Source organism: Protopterus annectens, chromosome 9.part0 (genome assembly GCF_019279795.1).
Source record: "Protopterus annectens isolate FY-2018-M chromosome 9.part0, PAN1.0, whole genome shotgun sequence".
NCBI classification, from domain to species: domain Eukaryota; kingdom Metazoa; phylum Chordata; order Ceratodontiformes; family Protopteridae; genus Protopterus; species Protopterus annectens.
This window is the reverse complement of record NC_056743.1, coordinates 1,503,887,508-1,503,911,526: the sequence shown is the minus strand read 5'-3', so window position 1 is coordinate 1,503,911,526 and position 24,019 is coordinate 1,503,887,508. Positions and strand designations below refer to the sequence as shown.

The following is a 24,019-nucleotide window of genomic DNA, read 5'->3' as shown; positions in this document are numbered from 1 at the left end:
AACCAGCAGAAAGCTGCATTTCAAAGTAAAAAGGGATGATGATGGAGGCAGGATAATTCAAGAAATATTTAAAGAATGGGAATTTTGAGTGCAGATCCTTAAGGAGAATACTAGTCATACAGAATATTATATTCATAAAGTAGTAGAAAGTATACTAAGAACTAAGCCAACACGGTAATGGAGAAATGAGATGCTGCCGATAATGATGACTGCAGTTAGGGGAACGGAGAAAAGACAAGAGGAGACTGGAATTTAATGGAGGAAGATGGCAAAGGAACCAAGGTACTGGGAGCAAATAATTAGAGATGGAAAGGTAATAGAATGAGAAGAGACCAAGAAGACATTAGGATTGCAGGCTAGTGATTGCCTTCCCTATCAGGGATTGATATCATAGTACAGATGAAGAGAAAGGGATAGATAAGGAAATCCTAATTGAAAGACCTGCACTGGTTGAGTTTTTAGTTGAATCTAGAACAGAAGCTACTTGAAATAGTGAATATTGTAACAGAGATAAAAGAATAGGAAGTGGGATATTTGAAAAAGTGTAGGAGTAAATTACATAGAAAATGGTAATTGTGGGAGCAATACATACAGAAAAATGTTTTGGAGTATGAATGATGTTTAAGAGAAGGTAGGAATCTAATAATTTATATAATGTTGCTTAGATTCTAGGGTATATAACAAAATATAAGTGATATATAATGTTTGTAAATGTGAACTTGTTAATATGTTTTAATTGCATTTATATAAATGTAAGTTTGCCTGTATCACAAGTGGTAATTCAATAAAGCTGTTTAAAAAATATGACTGTAGTTTGGTACATCAACAATTAAGAGGAACCAGATTGTACCTGTTGTTTCTGGAAACAGTGAGGGTATGATAAGGGGAAGTGGCCTCAAGCCACTTTCTTTTTGCAACACACATCCCCAGATTCCAGTTGTGTAGCAGACAGGCTTAGCAGATATGTACTCACACCTCATGAGCACTCCCTCAATCCATTGCCTATAATTCCTGAAGGACCTGGCACTTTTTTGTACTTCCCTAAATTTGTTTATAATGTTTTTTTTTTTCATGCATTTGCTCCATCAAATTCCAATTTATTGTAACTATTGTTAAGATTGTGATTTTTTTTCTAAGGACCCATTAAGCGTTTTGTAACTTAAAAAGTTTGTAACTGTTATTTTGTTATTTTGCAGTTCTATTATTTACTATTTTTATTTCTGGAATTTTTCTCCCCAGGACTCCATTGATAATGGGTTCTTCGTGGCCCAATGGACCACCCTGGTAAACAAACTGCAAATAAAAATAAATAAATTGTTAGCCAGTCAGACTTTTACCATTTCTGCTATCTCTTCTCCTCTCCCCTAGAACAGTAAATGCTGCATATTTGTTGCCCTGATTCCCCACTAGAACAGTCACCCAGGGAGGCTCTGTCTCAGCAATGGCCACTGGAGCTGTTTTATGCTTACCCCAGCTCTACCATTAATTCCCATGTTCATTCAGAAAGCAGTAAGGTAACAGCCCTCCTGACAGACCCCTTTTGTCCCAGACAAATATATTTCCCTTTTCTGAAACCATATTTACTCGAGTCCCCTTCGTTTCTGGTCCCCATTCTGGATATAGTTGTTCAACCCCACCAGCAAACCTACCTGGACATCCTGAATCTAAAGCTAACAGCTTATTTTCTCCAGTTCTGATGATGGTCAGAGGTCACTGAGATAGTTGTCAAAATATGTATGGCTTCCCAGAATGACTCTACTCATGCAATTTAGCTAAATAAATGGAAATGTTTTCTATCTGGGCTGAGAGCCAAAACATTTATCCTTTGTGTATCAGTATCAGACATTCTCTGATTTTAAGAGTCTGTCTTTCAGTCTGGTTCTAGTTACTCCACTATCAAGGTGCAAGGTTGAAGAAAAAAACCTGCAAAATGTTCAGTAAATAATTCTGTTTTAGTCTGAAGTAACTTGAGAGCCTTCTTGTCATTCTGGCTTCCAGAGTAGGTCTCTATCTTATTTTGTTTTAACTTTGGTTGGAAGTATGATTTCACTGAGTTGAAGCCTTCAGGGATATGACTGCACAGGATATCATGGCTAAGGTTATATTCCTTAAAGGAAGAACTCAGAAGCAAGATCCTTGATACCCATTTTGAAGGAGTGATGCTCTTTTGCTAGCCCACTCAGGACCTGATGGATAAACCCCTGAGGAGAAAGCATAGTCTTGACCACCTGTTCTTGTTGCAAACTTGGCCAGCCATAAAAGGGAAAATGTTTCTTCTCTGTCCAAGGAAGGACAGTGCCACATAGTCTTGGCTGCTGCTCAAACTGTATTACCTAAGGTGATAGCTTTCCTTGCAGCCCCAGTGCAGTCCTGACTCTGTTCTGGGACTGACTGGGGGCTGGGGATTAGGTTTCTGTGTTCACTCAGGCTTGGATCACCATGAGAAAGGATCAGTGGGTTGTAGGCATGCTTACTGTTAGAGACATCCTGGAACTCACTGACCCTACCTCAGCAAGCTTCACTGATAAATTATTCCATCTCAGTAGACTTTTTGAGATAAGCCCAAACTTTACTGTTTAAAGGGGGCTGTAGAAGCTGGCCCATTTTCTGTAAGTGATTGCAGTGTCACTCTTGTCTCTTCATAGACTCATAGTCGGTGAATCAGTTTTATCCCATTGTGGTTATCAGCAGCTTCAGCCAATGTACCCAGTGTACTTAGATGTTCTTCGTGTTTCACTGTTGCAGTCCTGACTATTGGGATTTCCTGCGCTGAAAGCCCTCAGTCAGCCCAACTACCAGAAATAAATCTTTCCAGCTCCCAGGCTGGCAAACGCCCATGCCGACGTCAGTATGCTCAAGTATAAAGGTAGCCAGCCTGCGTCAGAACACCAGTCTTTTCTTGCCATAGAAGATCTGAAGCAACATTCAAGTGCATCAGTCAGTCCATACCAGAGAGAAGAGTTATCAGACAGATAAGTACCCCTTTGGGGAAATTTTTCTTTCCTTGCTCATGTCAGATAAAGTCAATAATTTTCCATTGTGGAAAGCAGATCCCACACAGACTTTCATCCCCTTTGTGTTACTTGCCTAGGACCTGGTCACGGAGTTACTAACTGTTGCTTTTGTGTGTAATTTAATACTAGGACTGTCAGGCATAGGGCTACAATGTTTGCAAAGTTTGTTATCCAACAATATGTTCAACCGTTTATGGTGTCCATCGATCTTACCAAATTTGACCAGCCTAAGCGCAACAAAGATAAAAAGCAAAAGCACAGGCCTTCAGACAACAATCCTTCTCCCCCAGACTCTCCTTCCAGTTATCCTTATTCTTGAACAAGGTTAGGTGCCTACGCAGCCGTCTTAGCTTTCAGAGCTGATGAGTCAGGCCTCTGTCAAGACCGTTTCAGAGTCCAACACTCCATCTCTCCCTTCCACTCTACGCAAGCCTTCGACAATGGCTCGTTGGTTGTGTCCAGGACTGCTCAGCAGGCCTTGGCTACAGAAGAGCATGCACTGGCCCAAGTCTCGTCAATGAGGCCTCGGGCCACTACAGCTCCAGTGCATTTTCAGCATCCTCAAGAGACAGGTATGAGAGTGCTGGACACTCCTAGGCCTAAGACCTTAGCCACTCCTAGAAGGCCTTCTGTTTGTAGGCCTGCACTTAGGCCTTCTGTCTCAACTCCACCTCATCAGACTGGCAGAAGATCTTCTTTCTCTTGTCAGATCTAGACAAACTGTATCCACTAGAAAAAGGGATGAACCTTCTGAAACTTCTCAGGATCCCCCATATCTGGGGAGGTCTCAGACTCAGAAGTCTCAGGATCTGAAGAGGGCCCTTCAAACACTTCCTATGAGGAAACTGACTCTGAAGAGATTCTCCCTTCCGCCTCCCCACCAGAAGATTTCACCTTTGGGGAAACCCTCCATGTCATAAGACAGCATTTCCAGTGGGAGGCTTGGGATTACCCACAGGCTAAGAAGAGGGTTAGGGAGTTTCTGGACTTATCGCAACACAAGTCTTTGTCTAGCCCTCCAATTCTGGAAGTGATGGATGATGTCTTCCAGGACTCATCTCTTAAACCTGACTCTCTACCCCCTGCCCCTCAAAAACCAAACAGGTTTTACCATGTTCGGGACTGCCACAAATTTCTCTACAAAAACTCCTCTGCTGATGCTGAAGTGATCACACCAGGACCTAAGGGAGCCAGAGCCAGTTCTCCAGAAATCCTCTACCCACAGATAAAGAGAACAGGGGCCTTGGCAGGTTCAGCAAGAAGGTCTATACCTCTGCCACTCTCATAATGAGGGCCCTCAACTGCCAGTTTCATATGATTAAGTATCAACAGACTATCCTTGACTAACTTAAAAACAAGATGGCTGCCGTAGAAGCAGACTGTCCTTGACCATTTTAAACACAAGTTGTCTGCCCTGTAGAACAAACACTTTTCTAAAGAACTATCAGAACTCTGTCATGCTAGTTCACAGGTTGCTAAGCATTCTCTATATTGTGGGTATGATGTCATGGAAGCATCTTGTAGAGCTGCCACTACTGGGTCAGTGATTAGAAGACATGCTTGGCTCCCAGAACAACCCTTTCTGGACCATGTTAAGTCTATTCTGGTAGATGCCCCCTTGACAAAAATGTTCTTTTTGGCCCAAAAGCAGAAGAGGTGCTAAAAAAGATAGAGGGCAAAGCCGAGTCTATGCAAACAGTGAAAGATTTTCTCTAGGTGCAGCCTCCCAGGTTCAATAGAAACTTCCCTGCTAAACACTGGTCCTTTCCCTCCATGCCTAGAAGTAGGCAGAAAAAAAAACGCAAAGGGGAAAAACCACACAGGCAGAGGCAGTTCCTGCAGAAAGGCAGACAGTGGACATCAGAGACCCCCAAGACAAGCGAGTTCCAGACCCCAGACCACTTCCAGAGACTCACAATGACTCAGCCACCCCATCCACACACCCCACCCCAAAGCTAGGTGGAAGGCTATCTCTCTTCTATCATACCTGGACCCTGATTACCTTGGACAAGTGGGTTACAGACATTATTGCAAATGGCTACAAGCTCACTTTAAGAGAGCAATTAAAACCCTCAGGTATTCCAGATGTCCCTCTAAGTCAGTTGACAGAGGCCCTGGTTCAAATCCAAAATCTTTGTGTGCAGGGAACAGTACAATCAGTCGTTCCTCCTCAGCAGGGAATAGGATTCTATTCCAGACTATTCCTGGTCCCCAGGAAGGAAGGGTCTTAGCATCCTATCCTGGACCTATCAAAACTCAACCTGCTTCTCATGGTTCCCAAATTTAAAATGTTAACTCTTCAAAAGCTACTTCCCATGCTGTCCCCACAGGCCTTGATGGTCTGTCTAGACCTAAAAGATGCCTTCTTTCACATTTCTATGCAGGAAACCCACAGAAAGTTCCTTCACTTCAGAGCAGGATCCAGTCATTGTCAATATTCTGCCCTGCCCTTTGGCTTATCTGCTGCACAAAGAGTGTCCACAAAGTACCTGGCTCCAGTAATTGCTTTCTGCAAGACCAAGGAAATACAAATCTATTCCTACCTGGACGACTGCCTTATATAGTCAGCTAATTCCAACAAAATACTCCAGGATCTTATTGTCCCTCACAAGTGGCACATGCACCCAGAGATTTTCAAGACCATAACCCAGTCCTGGAGGTCCCTCAAATGGATCTCTTTGCATCCAAACAGAACACACAGTTGCAAGGGTTCTGCACTAGGATCAATCAAGAGTCAGCCTGGAAAACAGAGGCCTCCTCTTTCCCATGGACCCGACATTTCATTTATGCTTTCCCTTCCATACCCCTAATTCCTCAAGTCCTGCTCAAGATAAGGGAGGAGGGCCCAAAAGCAGTTCTGATAGGTCCAGACTGGCTCAGACAGCATTGGTACCCTCTCCTCCTCCAGCTTTCCAACCAACCACAGTGGATTCTGCCTCAGAGGGTGGACCTTCTCACTCAAAAGAGGGAAGAATTGTTCATCCCAACCTGTTGACCCTCAGCTTGGCAGCATGGATGATTTCATAATGACCTACACAGGCGTCACCCTAAGTAAACAGGTGCTAGACATCCTCAAAGAGTTTAGGAGACCTAGCTAGCACTAGGAAATCTTACAAAGCTAAATGGAAAAGATTCTGTATCTGGTGCAAAGACCACCACCTAGAGCCACGGTCAGTTCACATTACCAACATCCTGGAATACCTGAATTCACTGCTAAATCAGGGACTTTCCTATTCTTCAATTAAAATCCATGTTTCTGCAATCTCTGCTTATGTGCCTTCACACATTCCCATCTTTTCCCACCCTTATGACAATTTCTAAGAGCGGTCTTGCACATTAGGCCTCTCAGAAGGAAGCCTCTGCCTCCATGAGACCTGAACTTTGTTTTAGAAAAATTAACTTTGCCTCCCTTTGAGCCAGCAGCTTCTGCTGACCTCAAGTGTTTGACTTGGAAAACAGCTATACTACTAGTTCTCACTTTAGCTAGGAGGGTTTCTGAGCTGCAGGCCCTCATGGCAGTTGAACCCTTTCTTATTTTTCACAACAGCGTGTCCCTTAGGACCTACCCATCCTTCCTACCTGATAGGATTTCTGATACCGCCCTAAATCAGGCCATCCATCTACCAACCTTCTTTCCCAACCCTCAAAATAAAGGGGAGAGAATCCTGCATTCCTTGGCTGTTCACAGGCAGCTGTGTTTTTACCTGGATAGGACAAAAGCTTTGAGAAAACTGAACAACCATTACCTTTGCCCCCGATGCAGAGGGCAAACCAGCTTCCAAGCAAACTATTTCCAAATGGGTCTCCTACTGTATTTCCTTCTGCTATAGCTTTCATGACAAGGTACCCCTGGTTGGGGTTAGATCTCACTCTGCCAGGGCTACTGCTAATTCTGCTGCTTTCATCAAGGCAGTTCCTACCAAGGACATTTTAGAGGCAGCCACCTGGTCCTCGCTTCATACCTTCACCAAATACTACCATTTGGCATCCTTCTGCAAATCTAGCGCAGGGTTTGCCACTGCTATCCAACAGGGCATCCTTTCTTCACACTAGCATCCTTCAACCCTCTTTTCTGCTTTGGGAATTTTCCCAGTAGTCAGGACTACAGCAGTGAAACATAAAGAACATAGTGCAGTTGTGTACACTTACCATAAATGTAGATGTTCAAATGTATTTACTGTTGCAGTCTTCTTTCCCACTCTCCTTCCCCCTTAGCCTGCTTGTAGGCATTTTCTGACTGTGCATCTCACCCAAGGGAACCCTTCCTTGGCCTCTCCTCTGCCAGGCTATCCTTTGTCTTCTCTGGGTTCCTCTTATGTCGGGGGCAATAAAAGACTGGTGTTCTGATGCAGGCTGGCTACCTTTATACCGGAGCATGCTGACGTGGGCTGCGTGTCTGCCAGCCTGGAAAGATTTATCTCTGTTATTCGGACCAACCAAGAGCTTTCGAGGCACGAACTCCCAATAGTCAGGACTGCAACAGTGAATACCCTCGAACATCTACATTTTTGGTAAATGTACACAACTGTGCTTTTTTTATGATCCCATCTTTTTGCATATCAGCATTTAGAGTTTGTACAGGAGATTCCTCCAGTTCATTTTGGGTGGACATTGCTTACTGTAAAAATGTGTTGTTATATGTGTTTTTGTTTTTTTATTTTTAAATTGTACCATATCTGCCTGATGGCTTCACTACCTTTATCCAGTTGGACTATTCCCTGGGCTCGACAAGAGTCTCAGTTCTCATTTGTTCCTGCTTAGGTATGCCATATTGGCCTATTCCTTTCTCCTGCAGTATGAGTCAAATGATAGGGAGTGAGACAGCTTCCAGGTCCAATGGGTTGGCCTGTTCCTGCCCCTGGGAGTGATCCTCTCTTGCAGCAGCTCTCTAAGCTCCACCATTGATGCCTGCTGAAGGACGCATGCTTTGCACATGGGCAGCACATTCTCATAGTCTCGTGCAGTACCTAGTGTTCCTGCAAGGTGTCACCTAAATGGTGAGCCAGAACTGCCTCCCTTCTCCTAGGATGGATAAGCCGACAACATCCACTTATTCCCCATCCTCCTCCTCTGCCAGCTCCATCAGACACCTGAGTTACTAGTTGAATTTGGGTCACCTGAGCCATAGTCAGGGCTTTATTTCTATATGCTACTTGAGTTGGCTGCCTTTTGAGATTTCTTAAGCATTCATATTCTTCACTAATATGGTGACCAGTGCCTTGATGGATAAGCATCTCCATATATTCCCTTACTGGATAACGAACTCCTCTTGGTCCTGTCCAGGGACTTCCTAAAGGCATCCCTGCAGTGGGCCTCCCTTGTTTGCTGCACTCCTTGCAGGGTAACATAAACAGGAGAAAGTTCTCTTAGATTTTTGTAGAGAGCCTAGAATATCATGGCCTTGACAAGCTGTTGATGCAGCTCAAGGTTCATTTTGAGCCTGATGGCTGCTATAATGTTTGTGGTGGCATTTTCATGGTTGAGGATGCATTATTCATAGGTTCATACTAGGCTATCTGCCCTAGGGCATTTATAAGCCTAGCCAGAGTGTGTGGGGCTTTCGCCACCCCTTCGAATGAGAATGGGAATGATAAAAGACTGGTGTTCTGATGCAGGCTGGCTACCTTTATACCTGAGCATGCTGACGTGGTCTGCGTGTCTGCCAGCCTGGAAAGATTTATCTCTGTTATTCGGGCCAACCAAGAGCTTTCGAGGCACAAACTCCCAATAGTCAGGACTGCAGCAGTGCACTGTTAATTGTCATTGGCTTCAGGGCCACTAAGAGCTCACTGACCTACCCTGCTATCAGATCTTTGTTGCTGGATCCTTTAGTTGTAGTCATTTCTTACCAACCTCTTAATGGGCTTTAACTTCTTTATACTATTTCATTGCAGATTCTGACAGTGGTTACTTTGCTTGTCAGGTAAGTTCACCTTGGCTTCCACATGGTGGAAGGCATGTGATCCCCTTTGGAGAAAGGGGGTTCCTCATCAGTCAGTTAGAAATGAGAGTTGTCTTCCTGACCTGAAGTGCTGTAGACACAGTGCTTGTTGGTAACTGTCCTCATCCAGTCAGTCAAGACGTAGAGGGGCACAAGTTCATATCCACTATTTAGTTAGATGATGCTTATCTGACAAAATTATGGACATTTATGGAGATCTGGGTCAGCTGGTGAACTCTAAGTCACTGCTTCAGTCCTTTTCTGGAGTTTTAGGCTTCCAATACTCTTCAGGAGAGTGAACGTTTTGACCCACAGGAGAATGCAGTACTTGTCACCTTCTGCTTAATTCATTCGGGCAGGTGGAGGGTGGAGATAGACACATTCTCCCTCCTGTAGTATAGGAGATGCACATAGTCACAGGAATGACAGAAATGTACACCTTGTCAGAAAATTTATGGAAGAAAGACCAAAATTAATTTTCATCATTGTATGGTACCAGAAACAGATGTGGGCTTCAGGCTTCCTAGCAGTACAGGAAAATGCTTTTTCTCCAAACCAGAAATGTCTTTAAGGGCAAGTCAGTAGCTCTCTTCACTTTGGAACCAAGTGTTAAAGTTAGATACATTGATCTTGCTGGTGTTATCAGTGGAGTCTTAGAGTTTACAGAAGCTGCTAAGAAGTCCCTGACTCATCAGGCCTGTGCCTTTAAGTTGAATCAGTTCTAACCTTTTGAGAGGATCAGTACCCTGTACTGCCTCATCTGGTCATCTTAGATACGAGTCTGATGTATTTTTTATATGACAAAGAAAATTTTAAAATTTATTTAAAAAGAAAAAGGTTGAAACACTGACATAGTACAATTCTGAATTCTAATATTTGCACAAAGGTTGTGTGTTTTAAGTCATGAATGTTTAATGTTTCTACAATGTATTGTTCTTCTAATGGAGTTTTATCTTTAAGATAATTGTATAATTAATTAATTGGGTGAAGATTTAGTATATAAAGTGTTTAATGTGAAAGAATTGTTATTCAGTCTGAAGAAGTCTTTGCCAGACGAAAGCGTTTACTGAATAAGGTGCTGCTTATCTTGGTAAGTAAAGCCTGCTGTGAGGATTTTATCCTTTGCTGTTTGATTTTGTTGGTTTGGTTGCTGAATTCTCCATTTTACTGCATATGATGTATTTTATGCCTTCTGTATGATTCATGCTCAGTTATTCCATGGTCAGTGTGCAGATGTTTCTGCACATTATGTCCTATTAAAGAACAGGACGATAGCCTAACAGCAGCTGGTCAACTTGCTCCTTAAAAGAATTTCTGTCTTTATTTGAAAAAGCCGTACATTTCATGGAACTTGAATCTCATGGTGACAAGCTTTACTCGTCCACAGTTTGAGCCTGGAAGCCCAGTAGCATTGATGTTTGTTTCTTGAAATGCCTCTTCTGGCTGCTGTCACCTCTGCACATAGGATCTCAGATCTTCAGGCCCAAGGAACAAATTGTAAGATGTGTATTAGGGCTAACCCACATTTTTCACTGAAGTAATTCATTCATCTCCATGTTTTGTGTGCAGGGGCAAAAACCAGGAGAAAGACATATCTTCGCAACTTTTAGGTTCATTCAGTGCTACTGAGACTCATTCAATAACATTCACCATCTGCAGACTTTAGTAGGCAAGTAATATTAAAATATGTTGTCAGGCTTTTCTTCTGTATCATACACACACATACATACCCATTTATTGACAATTTAGAGCCACCAGTGTACCTGCTTGATGTCTTTAAGATGCAGAAGGAAAGCAGAGTACCTGTAAAAAACCCACATGAACATGGGAAGGACATGCACATTCTGCACTGAAAACACCGCCAGCTGAGAATCAAACTGGAAAATCCCTTGCTGTGAGGTACTAATGCTTCTTAGAATGCAACTATGTCACCCTCACAATTAGCTTTGATGTTACCTAAAATGATTGCATCGGTTTACAAAGCTAGCACTTTTGTTTGCATCCTTTGTTCTATGAAGTGAGGGCTTGTAGTTACTAGACAGACAGTTCCTGAGTTGATTGATTGCCCTGTTTCCTTTTGCTGTATGGCAGTGAACTACCTACTTCCAAGTGCTGCAGTGAATGTCCTCAAAACTCAGAGAATATCTGCTTTCAGTGCTTACTTCAAGAGTTACTGTACTGTAGACATCTGTATTACTTCTGATTGCTTGTTAGTGGACACTTGCACCAAAAATTAGTGTCAACCACAACTCTGGGAGCTGAACTTTCTTGAGTAAAACAGTACTTTAGGGTTGTGATTTCTAAGCTGTGTTTTCTGTTATGTAGTCGTACATTCCTGCATTCTCATTCCAGCCTGATGATTACTGTTTTGGATTCAGCCTAGACAAGAAGCAATCAGGCAAGGTCCAGAGTGTTAGATATAAGAAATACTTTTCTACTGTTTCAGTTCTGTAGTAAGAAACTCATTGATTGGCAGGTGTAGCATCCCCTTCCCTTTTGGAGCATGTCATGCATCCAACTTCTGCTATTGGTTCCCTGTAATTCAGTCAAGTATAATTTTTATCTTCCTTGTTAACTATGTAGGTGCCATCTTTATTGTTATTTATTCATTTGCAGGAAGGTACTCATTATTAGTCGGCTGAATATGAGTTTATTTATATAACTGGTAGATGATATTATAGAATGCATCAGCATGGACATGCCGTCCTTTTTGATTGTGGGCTCTTCCACTTTTGCCAAACTCTGTGTGTCAAATGTGATGAACCAACCAAAGATTCGGCAAGGAGGATCCTTCTGTAGATCTGCTGAAATGGTAAAAATGCATGACATTTGTTGAATAGCAAGGAAAAAGAGGAAATGCCTAATACCAATGAAACTAGAATTGGTTTACCTGCATCAATCAGCATCAGGAGACTGTAACTGCAAGACTAAGCAATTTCTAACTTGAATGTCTTGTCAAGCTGTAGTATACTGACAGCATTTTCATTTTTTCTTCTGCTTTCCCAAGATGACACCATCCTTCTGGCAGATGTGGAAGGATTTTGAGATTCGACATGGTAATGAAGACACTATGCGAGAAATGTTAAGGATCAAACGTAGTGTACAGGCCACATACAACACACAGGTCAACTTCATGTCTTCTCAGATGCTTAAAGCCTCTACAAATGCTACTGGGACAGGTAAATTGAATGTCTTACATCTGTTCAACAACATTTTATTAGTTGGTTTCTGTTAATATATTGGCTATTGGGTATGTCTTTGCCCCTGGTGGGTTGCTTGATTTCATTTTATCAGTATACTTCTGGCTAGAGTATTGTTTCCACCAGCAGCTATGTTCAGCATTTCATCTGCACCCTTTATGAGGTGTAGTTTAGAAGATGGCTTAAACACTAATATAACTAATCTGTCAGAGTTGCAGTTCAAAAACAGACTGACCCATTTCTGAGGTGAGCATCTATCAGTCCATGCTCTGAGTGCTTCATGTACTGAATAAATGACACATATCAACACTCTTTGGAACTCATTCTAAAAAGTGCTCCGAGTTCTGCATGTAGTGGCAGTACTTGGAGGAGTCTAGAACATTAAAGGTAGGGTGTTCAGCACTGAATAGTGCACAAGGTGCTCAGGGAGGGTCTTGGCGATATTTCTGGGACATAACAGTGTACAGCATTGTACATTGTATATTACTTGTGCATTTTTAAGGTATGCAGCCTGTAAACAAAATTGAAATTACTGACATAAATGTATTTTTCAGTATCCAACCTATTATTCAGTTTTCAGTGCTGTTACTGGTTGGCACACCTACTAAAATTAGTAGTTCAAATACATTTTCAAAAATCATATCCTAGCAATTGAAGTCATTTCAGACTTTTCAGTAAGGTGCTTTGGATGTATAAGTTTGTTTGATGGCAGGCATTAGTTTGAGTTCAGAGTACTTGAGATTGTGTCACTGAATGATGGAATGAAAAAGTCTGATGGTATGAATTTGCATGTGAATTTAAAACAACTTTGTTTGCCACCTGCTAAAGGTGGCAGTACATCTCCCACATGTGGTGTATAGGATGCGAAGCCCTCTCCCAGCATCTTACAGGTTTGTTTGTGTATGTTAGCTTGTATGCATGTAATAATGTGTAGGTTAAGAACTAGATGAGTTCTGAGCCAGGAAAGAAACGTCTGTGTGAATTGGTGGTTGTGCATGAGAGGGTCTGCATCCAAGAATGCAGCAGCATGATTCTTCCTAAATGTAAATGATACACCAGACACTCCGTAGGAGATTGCACAGGAAAACTTAAGTACTTGAAAGTGATGTATTGTGAGCATTACATGTAAATGTTGACACGGCAGTTGGAAAAGGAAGGTTTATTTGCATCACACCCACTACACAAGGCATTTGAGAGGAGTCAAATACCATTAAGGGTAGAGAACACAGGAGAGCAGTGCATTGTACCCTCCAAGTCCATATTCCACAAGGTACAAGAAGAATAGCTTTATACCAAAATGTAGAGCACATAATATGTAATATGTAAAAATATACTCCTGCCATCCTGTTAACAACATGCATGCCAGCACAGCCTAACATAAGGGTGCATAGCTGCACCATGCAGCAAAGATTAGAATAGCAAACACATTGTAGACCATTTGTACTAGGTTGGTGAACATGAATATGCAGCTCATTTCAGAGACCTGTACATACATATATATATATATATATATATGATACCCAACACCAGTATTGAACTTTTAGCTGTAGGCAGCTATTTTAGCCCTGACATCAATTTTGTCTTTTTAGTTTTAGAAGCTTATATTTTACATATGTCTGGGATATTTCATGTTTCAGTAACAAATGTTGAATGATGTTTACTCTTTTGAACAACAGCCTCATGTCTTACCCTACATTTCAAATATCATAGGGTCCGAATGGAGAGATGAAAATTCAGCAGGCAAAGGAGAGTAGTAGTGATGAAATTGAATTCATCCTCAGGTCTTGGTGAGTACCTTGACGAGGTGGACCCTGTTTTCACAAAATCTCACCAAGACGATACTGATATATAGTCTGTATTTTATATAGCATATATCATGGACAGAAGTAGGTCAAAAACTAAAAAAGTTAGCTGGGTGCGTAAGACCCAGGATAAAAGGTGCACTGGTGCCAAGACTGAAAAAGATGACTGCGTAGAATCCTCAAAATACGGTAACATTCCTACAATGGGGCCAAGCAAGCCCAGGGGGAGGATGGCCCCCTGTTGTAAAAGGAAGTAGCACCCCACAAAAATCACAGAAACTGATAGGCCAGAGAAGAGCCATAAAGATGATAAAGTGGATTTTTGAGGATAAGAAAGAAATTATGTATTGTTACTAATATGCAAAAAGCCCAGAATTTCCAGACACAAGATATACAAAACGATTAAGAGAGAAATTAGAGGAAAGAAAAATACTTCCTCAAGAAAAGCTGTCAGAAGCTTCAAATGAAAATTTGTGTTCATTAATGCAACAAATTTGTGAAAAACAGTTTATAGATGAAGAAACATTGATCTGTTTGGAAAAAGAAGCATCTGAGGAAGTGCAAAAATATGAACAACAAAACCAAGAGATATTTGAAAAGTATAAAAAAGAAATATGGATATGGGAAAGAAAGAGAGATTTTGATATGGTGCAATATTTATGCAAAGGCGAAAGCAAAATTAGTCACTGTAAAGAAGGCAGCCCCTAAGATATTTGAAGAGAAATACAGGCAAAGGCATACGGGCACAGAAAATTTCACAATAAAAAAATATCACAAAGATGGAACATAGAAAAGAAGATCAGTATAGTAGAAGTAAAAAAAAATAGAAGTTGAAGTTATGGAGTGCCTGCAAAGTGAAGAATTTGATGTAGACTGTCTAACTCAGGTTACATCACAGCAGGATGGAGTGAGTCCCCAAAGCAGGGAGAAACAGGATGATCAGGAAACATCTGAAGAAGAAATATGGACATGGGGAAAAAAAAGAGAATTAACGTGGTGTAATATTTATGCAAAGGAGAAAGCAAAACTAACCAATACAAAAGGAGCAACACCAAAGATATTTGAAGAGAAATACAGGAAAAGGAATCCGTACATGGAAAACTTTACAATACGAAAAATAAGAAGACAAAGAGGAAAAGTAGAAAAGGAGGTTAGCAATGGAGAAGTTAAAGAAATAGAAATTGAGGTTATGGACTACCTGTAAAGTGAAGGATTTAGTGTAGAAAATCTAATTCAGAAAGCACCACAACAGGATAGAGTAATGGATATCCAAATTAAGGGGAAACCAGTGGAACAGAAAGCAATTGGTCAGGTGCCATATGAAGATAATTTGGAGCCTTCCACAGGAAACCAGTATAAATGTTCACTTGAAGCTAGACAGCAAATGGAAAGAACAGGAAACTGTGGAAACTCTGATGCAGTCAGTGCTGAGGAGTGATAGGCCAGTGAGTTCCAATATGATAGAGCAACAGACGGCACAGGATGAAATTGATGAGATTGTATCACAGGAAGATAATGTAGAACTTTATATAGAAATGCCCGCAGGAATTGGAAAACAAGGGATGTGCCCTCAGGATGGAAGAAAATGAGCTAAGAGAAGAATTGATTGATTTAATAGACAAAGACAGATATATCAAGATCAATGAAAGAAATAGACTGCAGAAGGTTAATAAAACCAAAAAAGTCTGAAGTCTGATAAAACAAATGAACACAGTAATTAGGACTTTTCATAAAGATCCATGCGATATAGCAGAAGTAAACAGGATATATTACTGTGCAGCTAAATTAATAACTGATAAAGTTCATACCACAAGAACACAGGGTAGTGAATGAAAGGAAGGGGAGAAATAGAATATCATCATGGAAATATCGAATAGAGAAAATTATAAAGCAATTAAGACAAGAAGTGTCACTGTTAGAAGACTATAGAAGAGGGAATAGGTCAACAAAACTAGTAAGAAAGATAGATGTGATTAAAGCAATGCACAGTATTAGAGCAGACCAGGATATATCATGTACTATCCAAATAACAAACTATAAATGTCAGCACCGGTGGAAAAACTTGGAAGATGCAAAGATAAATATAAAGGAAAAGTGCAAAATAAGCAATTTATTGATGACCCAAAAAGGTTTTATAGAGAACTGGGAAATAAGGTAAAAGGAATTGAAAGACTGCCAAAAAATAAAAAGAAGAAACAGATACATTTTGGAGAAGTAGCTATGAAGATCCTGTGGAACATAACAAAGATGCTAAATGGATAGAAGTAGTAAAAGAAAGAGTAAGAAGTTTAAAGGTACAGGATATGAAATGGGATGAAGTAACAGCTAGAGAGATTGAAACAAAGTTAAGAAAAGCCTCTAATTGGAAAACCCCTGGCCCAGATGCAGTACCTAACTTCTGTTTAAAAGTATTAACATCTTTGCAGGAAGATTTAGCCATGAGTCAGAACTATTTGTATGCGCACCCAGAACAGACAGCAACCTGGCGAACAACAAGAAAAACAATGCTCCTACTTGAGTGAACCTGCAAGCTACCCTAAAAATTATAGACCAATAACTTGCCTTCCGACAACGTATAAACTATACGGGTCCCTATTAAATTATCGAACATTTCAAAGTTCAAATGTCATATGGTTGACACCATATGATTGAACTTTGAAAAGTTCAAAGGTGAAAGGCAACGGCTCAGTACACACAGAATGGGACAATTTCTCTTTTCTGCACTGAAGTGCGGTTTTGGAGTTGGTATATTTAATTAGGGGGGTGTGGGGGGATTTTTTTTTTTTTACGTTTTTATTTTATATTCGAAGATTTAAGTTTCACTCATGTTGTCAAACACATGAGGTTCGAAATTTTGAAGCTTTGAATATATAATGTAGACCCAACTATACAGGGGAATTGATGCTGACAGAGTTTATAGTCATTTAGAAGAAAACTCGATTATGGCAGTAGAACAAAAGGGTAATAAAAGAAAGTCATATGGAACAAAGGATCATTTGTTGTTAAAGTCATAGTGGAGAACTGTAAAAAGAGGAAAAATCTAAGTATGGCATGGACTGACTACAAAAAAAGCATTTGATAGTATCCCCCATTCATGGATAAAAGAGTGCTTAAAAATGTATAAGATACACCCCATACTGATTGACTACATTACAGTGACCATGAAACAGTGGCAGACCACTTTGCAATTAAGCCATGATAAAGGACAAATTGTTATCCCAGGGATAAAAATTCAGAGGGGATATTTCAAGGCGACTCTCTGTCACTGTTACTATTCCGGCTTGCCCTTAATCCATTAAACTGTTTACTCGACAGCTTAGGCCATGGCTATAATCTGGCTCCTAGAAAACAACAAAGTGTAAAGACTTCTCACCTTCTTTTTGTCGATGATTTAAAACTGTATAGCTCATCAAATGAGGAACTGAAAGCACAACTGCATGTTGTCAAAACTATGATATAAGAATATCACTGGGTCTTGATAAGTGTGCAAAAGCAACCTTTAAAGCAGGCAAACTGCAACACCAGTAAACGTCAGTTTGGGACAAGAATGTAATATAAAAGAACTTGAGCTAGAAGGAGTGTATAAATATTTGGGAGTTGTTGAAGGATTAACAATAAAACACGAACAAATGTGAATAAAACTTAGTAAGGAATACTTCAGAAGACTTAAATTAGTCCTGAAAACAACACTGACGTTTAGGAAAAAAATCCAAGCTGTAAACCAATTTGCTCTTCCTGTCCTAAATTACGGTTTTGTAGTAACTGACTGGCCCCAAAACATGTTGGATAGATTAGATAGGAAAACAAGAAGGATGATTCATGCTCACCAAATGATTTATAAAAATCAGTGCATACCAAGATTATTTATTCCCCGTTCCGAAGGATGGATGGGTCTACTTGAAAATGATTATATGTATAGATCTGCAATCGTGGGACTCCACACATATCTGCTGACCTCACAAGACCCAAACGCTGTGAAAGCTTTGAAACACGAGGAGAATAAATCTAAGATGACTTCTCTGCTTAATCTAGCAGAAGCTTATCAGCATCAAGCAGGAATGGAAATCAAACCAAAAGTAGCTAAAAATCAGGCAGCAACTGAATATGCCAAAAGCAAAAGAAAGAAAGAATATAAGTTGAAGGATCAGATGAGAAAGTGTGGAAAAAGCATAAGTATAGAAGACTTCTGGAAGAACCTCATGTTGATCAGGAACGAACGCAGGAATGGTTAAGGAGAGGCAAATTCAAACCAAGAGATGAAAGGTTAATATTGGCGGCCCAAGATAGTGGGCTGCATACACGTTGGTTTATAAACTCCATAGAACCTGTGGGAGAAACAGATAAATGTAAGTTTTGCAAAACTGAATTGGGAACAGTTGCACACCTCGTTGCTGGTTGCGACATACTAATGGCAGAAGGACTGTATACTGAAAGACATAATAACATGGCGAGACTTTTGCACTGGGGATTGTGCAAACATTATGGCACTGAAGTGTTTGAAAACACTGGAAACATGACCTACAAAGCTTCAGAAAATGAAGAAGTCTACATTACATAGGATCATCCATTACCAACAGTTCAAAAGATAGATGCTAGAAAACCAGATATAGTGGTCCAAGAAAAGAAGACAAGAGTAGCATTGATCATTGAAATTGCCACACCCAGAGACTACAGTGTCTTGAGTACAGAGAGACACAAAGTCATAAAATATCAGGATCTGCAGGCAGAAATGAGATAAATGTGGAAGAAAATACTCAAGATAGTTCCAATGGTAGTAGGAGCAAATGGGTCTTGTAAAAAGAAAGAATTTATAATCATATTTAGATATGTTACCACTACATGTAAATCCATACGAACTGCAGAAGGAGTAATTACTGGGCACATTGCGGGTGCTACGAAGAGCACTACTGGCTGACATCAAATATTGACACAATACTAATTTCATGAACTTTAATCGTACTTTGACTTAGGAATGGGGTCTATTCTCGTCATGGTATTAAAAACCAAAAGATTTGGAGAAATTAAAAAAAATAACTGAATTGTCTGAGAACACTATGTGCAGCTTAAGGGGCCGTAGATTCATGTAGTGTGCTAAGCCTCAGAGTTCTCTCATGCTTGGGAATCAAAAAAGCAGAATAGTGTATGTTTTTTGAAGCGGAAGATTTTTATGGTACCTACATTTTCAAAGCACGTCTTTTCTTTCCCTGTGTTTTGGTCATTATGGGGTAATTGAGTGATACTTGAGAATTGAGTTTAACCCGTGAACAGCTAATTCACACCACATCTCATACTCGTAAGAGTCAGTAGGCCTAAATGCTACACTACATCTCAAATATCATGAGACAATTGAGTTACAATGTTGGAGATCTGATTAGTCTTAAAGACAGTAAGATAATATCTATCTACATGTTATGGGTAAAAACAATATGAATGTTCTATGATTTAGGACATCAGAAGCAGAAGGCTTATATTTTGCCATACTTCTCAGATATTATGAGGTAGCTGAATTTTGGGGTGTGACTTTGTGAGCACTTTTGCAACAGCAGGCTTGCTCTTTACATTTCAATTACTTAGGAGTATTTAGTTTGAATACTGAACTGAGTGTTACTGTCCGAGAAGACAGGGTCATGTCCTTTCCTGTGGCTTAGCTGTATATGATTAACCTATATGCTTATAGTCTCAGAATAGCCCTTGTCCTGAGGTGAAGTGTCAAGATATTTGGGTGCACTTAAACTAGAAGCATTTCACTCTCCACAGTATCTCACATGAATCACTGAATTGGAGGTGTCAGCTGGCTGCGGCAAATTTTGAAATTCCTGTGGTAGTGGCATCTTTGTCATTCTGTACAGCCCTCACAATATTAAAGCAGTCTCAAGGTTCTTCCTTAATGGCCTGACTTTTCAGGTTGCTTTTGCGTACCTTGATGGACTCTGTGTTCTTAGATTCTTTTTGGTATTGCCTTCATCTTAAACATCTAAGAGTTAATTCATGAATGAATAACCAGATCTGTGTTTCTTCATCCCTCTTCAGGCTTTGGTATCAAGGCAAACTTCCTTTTCTGTTACCCTTGTTTGCAGGACTGTCATGGTAAAGCTGAAAACATTTTGGACACTCATGCTTTAGGTTGTCATATCTTCCGATACCCATCCTGTTTGCCTGTTAGGAAGTGTGTGTGTGTGTGTGTGTGTGTGTGTGTGTGTGTGTGTGTGTGTGTGTGTGTTTTAATTAATTTTCATGATAATGTTGCCCATTTTGTTTATCTGTTGGAATGATACCTATTTTTGTTTGGTTTGGTGCTGATATCAGTTTGTGTCCTTTCTTCCTTGTTTCTTACATGTGCAGTCTAGGCTGTGGGTTCCTGAGTATACTACCTACATGGTTTTAACATTTATAGTGCTACTTGATTGGATAATTAACTTGTATTTCTGAGATCCCTGCTTCTCCCTCCTATATGGATTGAGGATTGGATGTATTGTGGTAAGACTCACCATTCCAGAAATGTCTTTTTTTTTCTTTGGTTTGGGATTAACTTAGGTCACTTGTCTTCCTTTCTTTCCTAGATGAGAGAGGAGCCTTTAGTAGTCTTCATCCTCATCTACAGCAAGTGCTTTATGCATGTTTATATATTTGCATTGTTTACAAATTCTCCTTTCTTAGACTTCTTCCTTTAGCTGTTGAGTTTAATCCACTTTTCATATATCCTCCACCATTGTTCAGTTCCTCCCACTGGTGAGAATACTGCCATTGAGATTTTTGACAAAGATTGCATTTACAGTACCTGCCATATTCATGCTTTAAAATCAATTAAGAAAATACTATTTTAAAATTGGTGTCAGGATATTGAACTACCGGATCCTGATTGTAAGAGGGTAGCAACTTTTCTAGATGTTATCAAAGTAATCGGTAATGTCCACATGATCTTTAAGAAGAGTGTTAGATTCAGCCACTAAACAAAAAGTATTTTGCAGAAAGTAAATTTTAGTTAACTCAGCTGGTCCTTTGTAGTTACCCAGCCTGCACCATAAATGGCTATCTCTGCATCATGCTTTGCAATCCAACCCAAGAAAGATTCAAATAAATTCAGTTCTTTAAGCTTTAGACACTACTGAGTATTAGTTGGAATCTCTGTAGCTCTCTAAGCATTGGTAATGAACTTACATGCTGTATTAAGTATCCCCAAAATAGGAGGACTGAAATATCAGTATCGCTAGTAGGGAGGCCCCAAATAATATAGCACAAGGCATCCCCAGCTCATATCTCCATATCATGCAGTCATTTACTCACATTTCCTCTCAAAAAGCATCATGTCTTCGGCATATGGTTCATATATGCCTCTTCTTCCGTAGAATGATAGATTGACATCCCCCCACAACTGCATTGATCTAGCAACATTTTGATTTGATGCTACAGTGGATAAAATGCCATATGTAATGTCTGCCAGGAGGGTAGATATGTAACTAACAACCTAGTGATCAAAACATTAAGAGCAATGAAACATTGAGCTTCAAATGTAAGAAGATGAAAAAGTTTATAAGCTACTTTTGTGGGGGGGTTTTTTACATTGCAGTGCCTACATTTCTTAAAATTGAACAAGGAAAAAAAAAAGAATATCTGTTTAAAGCTTCTTCCATTTTTTCCAGCCTTTTGTTGTTTGAGTTGATATACTCCCATTAGTATTAGTGCACTTATTAGCCAGTAAATGACATTTACCCAGAAATATAAATATAAATGGCTTTCTTTGCTAAGTTTCTGTTTTCAATAGGAGAACTAGAATTAAGCTGTTACTCAATGTGCAGCCATCTTGGAAGTCATTTAAAAATGTGATGGTGGTTTATTTCTGATTTATTATGTGTAATTGTGAGATATGTTTGCTGTAACTGATAAATGCTGAAACTGCCTATTCCTCGGTTACTGAAGTTTGAATGTTTATATTTGAAGCAGGAAACTGTAAGAATCTATTGGAGAAAGGTCCAGCTCCAATCACAATCACAATGAGCAGTTCATCTGGTATGAAAAAATGAGGTGGGATTCTAAGTGAAAGACCACCAATGTTAGGAGTTTTTAGTAGAATTTAGAACAGAAGCTGCTGTTAAAAAACGGATAATTAGTAGAACATATAAAACATTGCATGTTAACTATAGGAATCAATCAGAGGAAGCTAGAAAGGATTGGGAAGAAAGTTTTGATAGGCAGTTTACAAAGAAACAATGGGAGGATAAATGTATGGCTCCCAAATATGCAACAAAGTCTAGAAGATTTAGTATATTTTGCTTGGAAGTGTTTTCATAGGTATTTTTATACCACAGGCAGACTCCAACTCCTCACATAGATTGCAAATGTTGTAAGTGTGATAAGGAAGAAAAAGAATTGGAAGCATATTTTTCTGGGAGTGTAATGAGTTGCCAGTCTTTAAAAATTCCCTGCAGACAACTCTGTCAGAAATACTTGGTGAACAAATTGGTGTAACTAAGGAAATTATTGTTTTTTTTTAGCAATGATACAGAATTCAAATTGCCAAGTCATAGAAAGGGCTTACTAAGTTTAATTCTGGTGGCTGCCAAAAAAGCAATTACTAGAAAATGAAAATCAAAGTCTAAACCAACTGTACTGGAAGTAGTGAATATAGCAACAGAGATAAAACAACTGAAGGTGGGATCTTTAGAAAAAGGTAAGAGCAAATTGCATAGAAAAAAATAGAAATTATGGGAACAATGCAGAATAATGTTTTGGAGGAAGAATGACGTTTAAGGGAAGGCAGGAATACAAAGACATATATAATGTTTGACAATGACTGTGTAGAAGTTTAAAAGTGACGTATAATGTTTGCAACTGAAAATATACCAATATGGTTTGTTTTCATTTATACAACTGTATGATTGCCCATGTTTTTATGTTGTCCTTTTATGTTGCGCAACTAATAAGTAAGGGAATGACATATATATCCAAAGAGGTCATTATCCCACTGTACTCTGCCCTTTTCAGACCAAATGTAGAGTACAATGCTCCCTTTGGTAAGTACCTGACCAGGCATATGCAGCAACTAGAGCGACCTCAGATGTTCCTTACAAAAAGAATGCAAGGAGTAACAAACTTACCTTATGCAGAGCACCTTAAAGCCCTTTCCCCTCTACTCAGTCTGCTATAGATTGCTGAGGGGTGATCTGTACCTGGCTTACAAGGTGTCTACAAACCCCGCACTTATGAATCTCCTGCATATTCGTAAGTCAAAATGTACCAAAAATACAAGGTCTAGCAACCTGGATTTTGTCTGTGACTTAAACTGAACATGCAGGAGAGACAGCTATGTGTTCCAGAGACTGCCCCTCCTGTGGAACAGGCTTTCCATCTATGTGAAGCTGAGTTTGTCTATTACCCAGTTTAATTTCAACCTAGACCAGTGGATGGGGAATAGAAAATTTACACCGGGCCTGGCACCCATGTCCCTTATGGATAGAGGTAGATTATAATTGGCCCTCAGTGTCCTGTTTGGATACAGAGCATCATTATTCTTTTGGGAAAACTTTGCTAGGCTTAGAAAGGTCCCTGGGCCATTTGCCTAGTAACAATCTATGAATCTATGTTTTAAGTGATAATTCGATAAAGATGTTTCTTGTTAAAAAAAAAAAAAAAGAACACGTTACAAAGTCATAGTAAACACTGCACAGACTCTTCGGTCCCTCTGTCACTAAAGAGTTAGTCTGCTGTAATAGTGCTGGCATTTGAATGGCTGAAGAAGTTGAAGATGGCCATTACAGAAATGTGTGCAACACTGGTATTGATGTGGATGTCAGTGTCATACTCTGTTTCCAAAACATCAAAGCAGACCACCAAAAAGCTGACCTCACAAGCAGTGGCATCAACCTCAGCCTGATGTGTTGATCCCCCCCCCCCCAAGTTTGGGCATGACAATCTCATTAATGTCAAAGCCACTGACACCAGTGCCACAATTGACAGCTGAATAACCAACATTCAGAATGGCGGTACTGACATCAGAACTTAACAAATGTTGGAAGCACACACACACACACACACACACACACACATATATATATATATATATAT

The 24,019-nt window shown here is 39.9% G+C and overlaps 1 protein-coding gene across 3 annotated transcripts in view; it reads left to right on the top strand.

Annotated features, from left to right (window-relative positions):
* The window catches only part of XAB2 (XPA binding protein 2), a 1,020,149-nt gene that overhangs the window by 825,520 nt on the left and 170,610 nt on the right, over window positions 1-24,019 (top strand). For all 3 annotated transcript variants that reach the window (XM_044084446.1, XM_044084447.1, XM_044084449.1), the window contains one exon: window positions 11,963-12,134. In XM_044084446.1, the coding sequence (XP_043940381.1) occupies window positions 11,963-12,134 (172 nt within the window). The remainder of the gene's footprint in view (window positions 1-11,962; window positions 12,135-24,019) is intronic.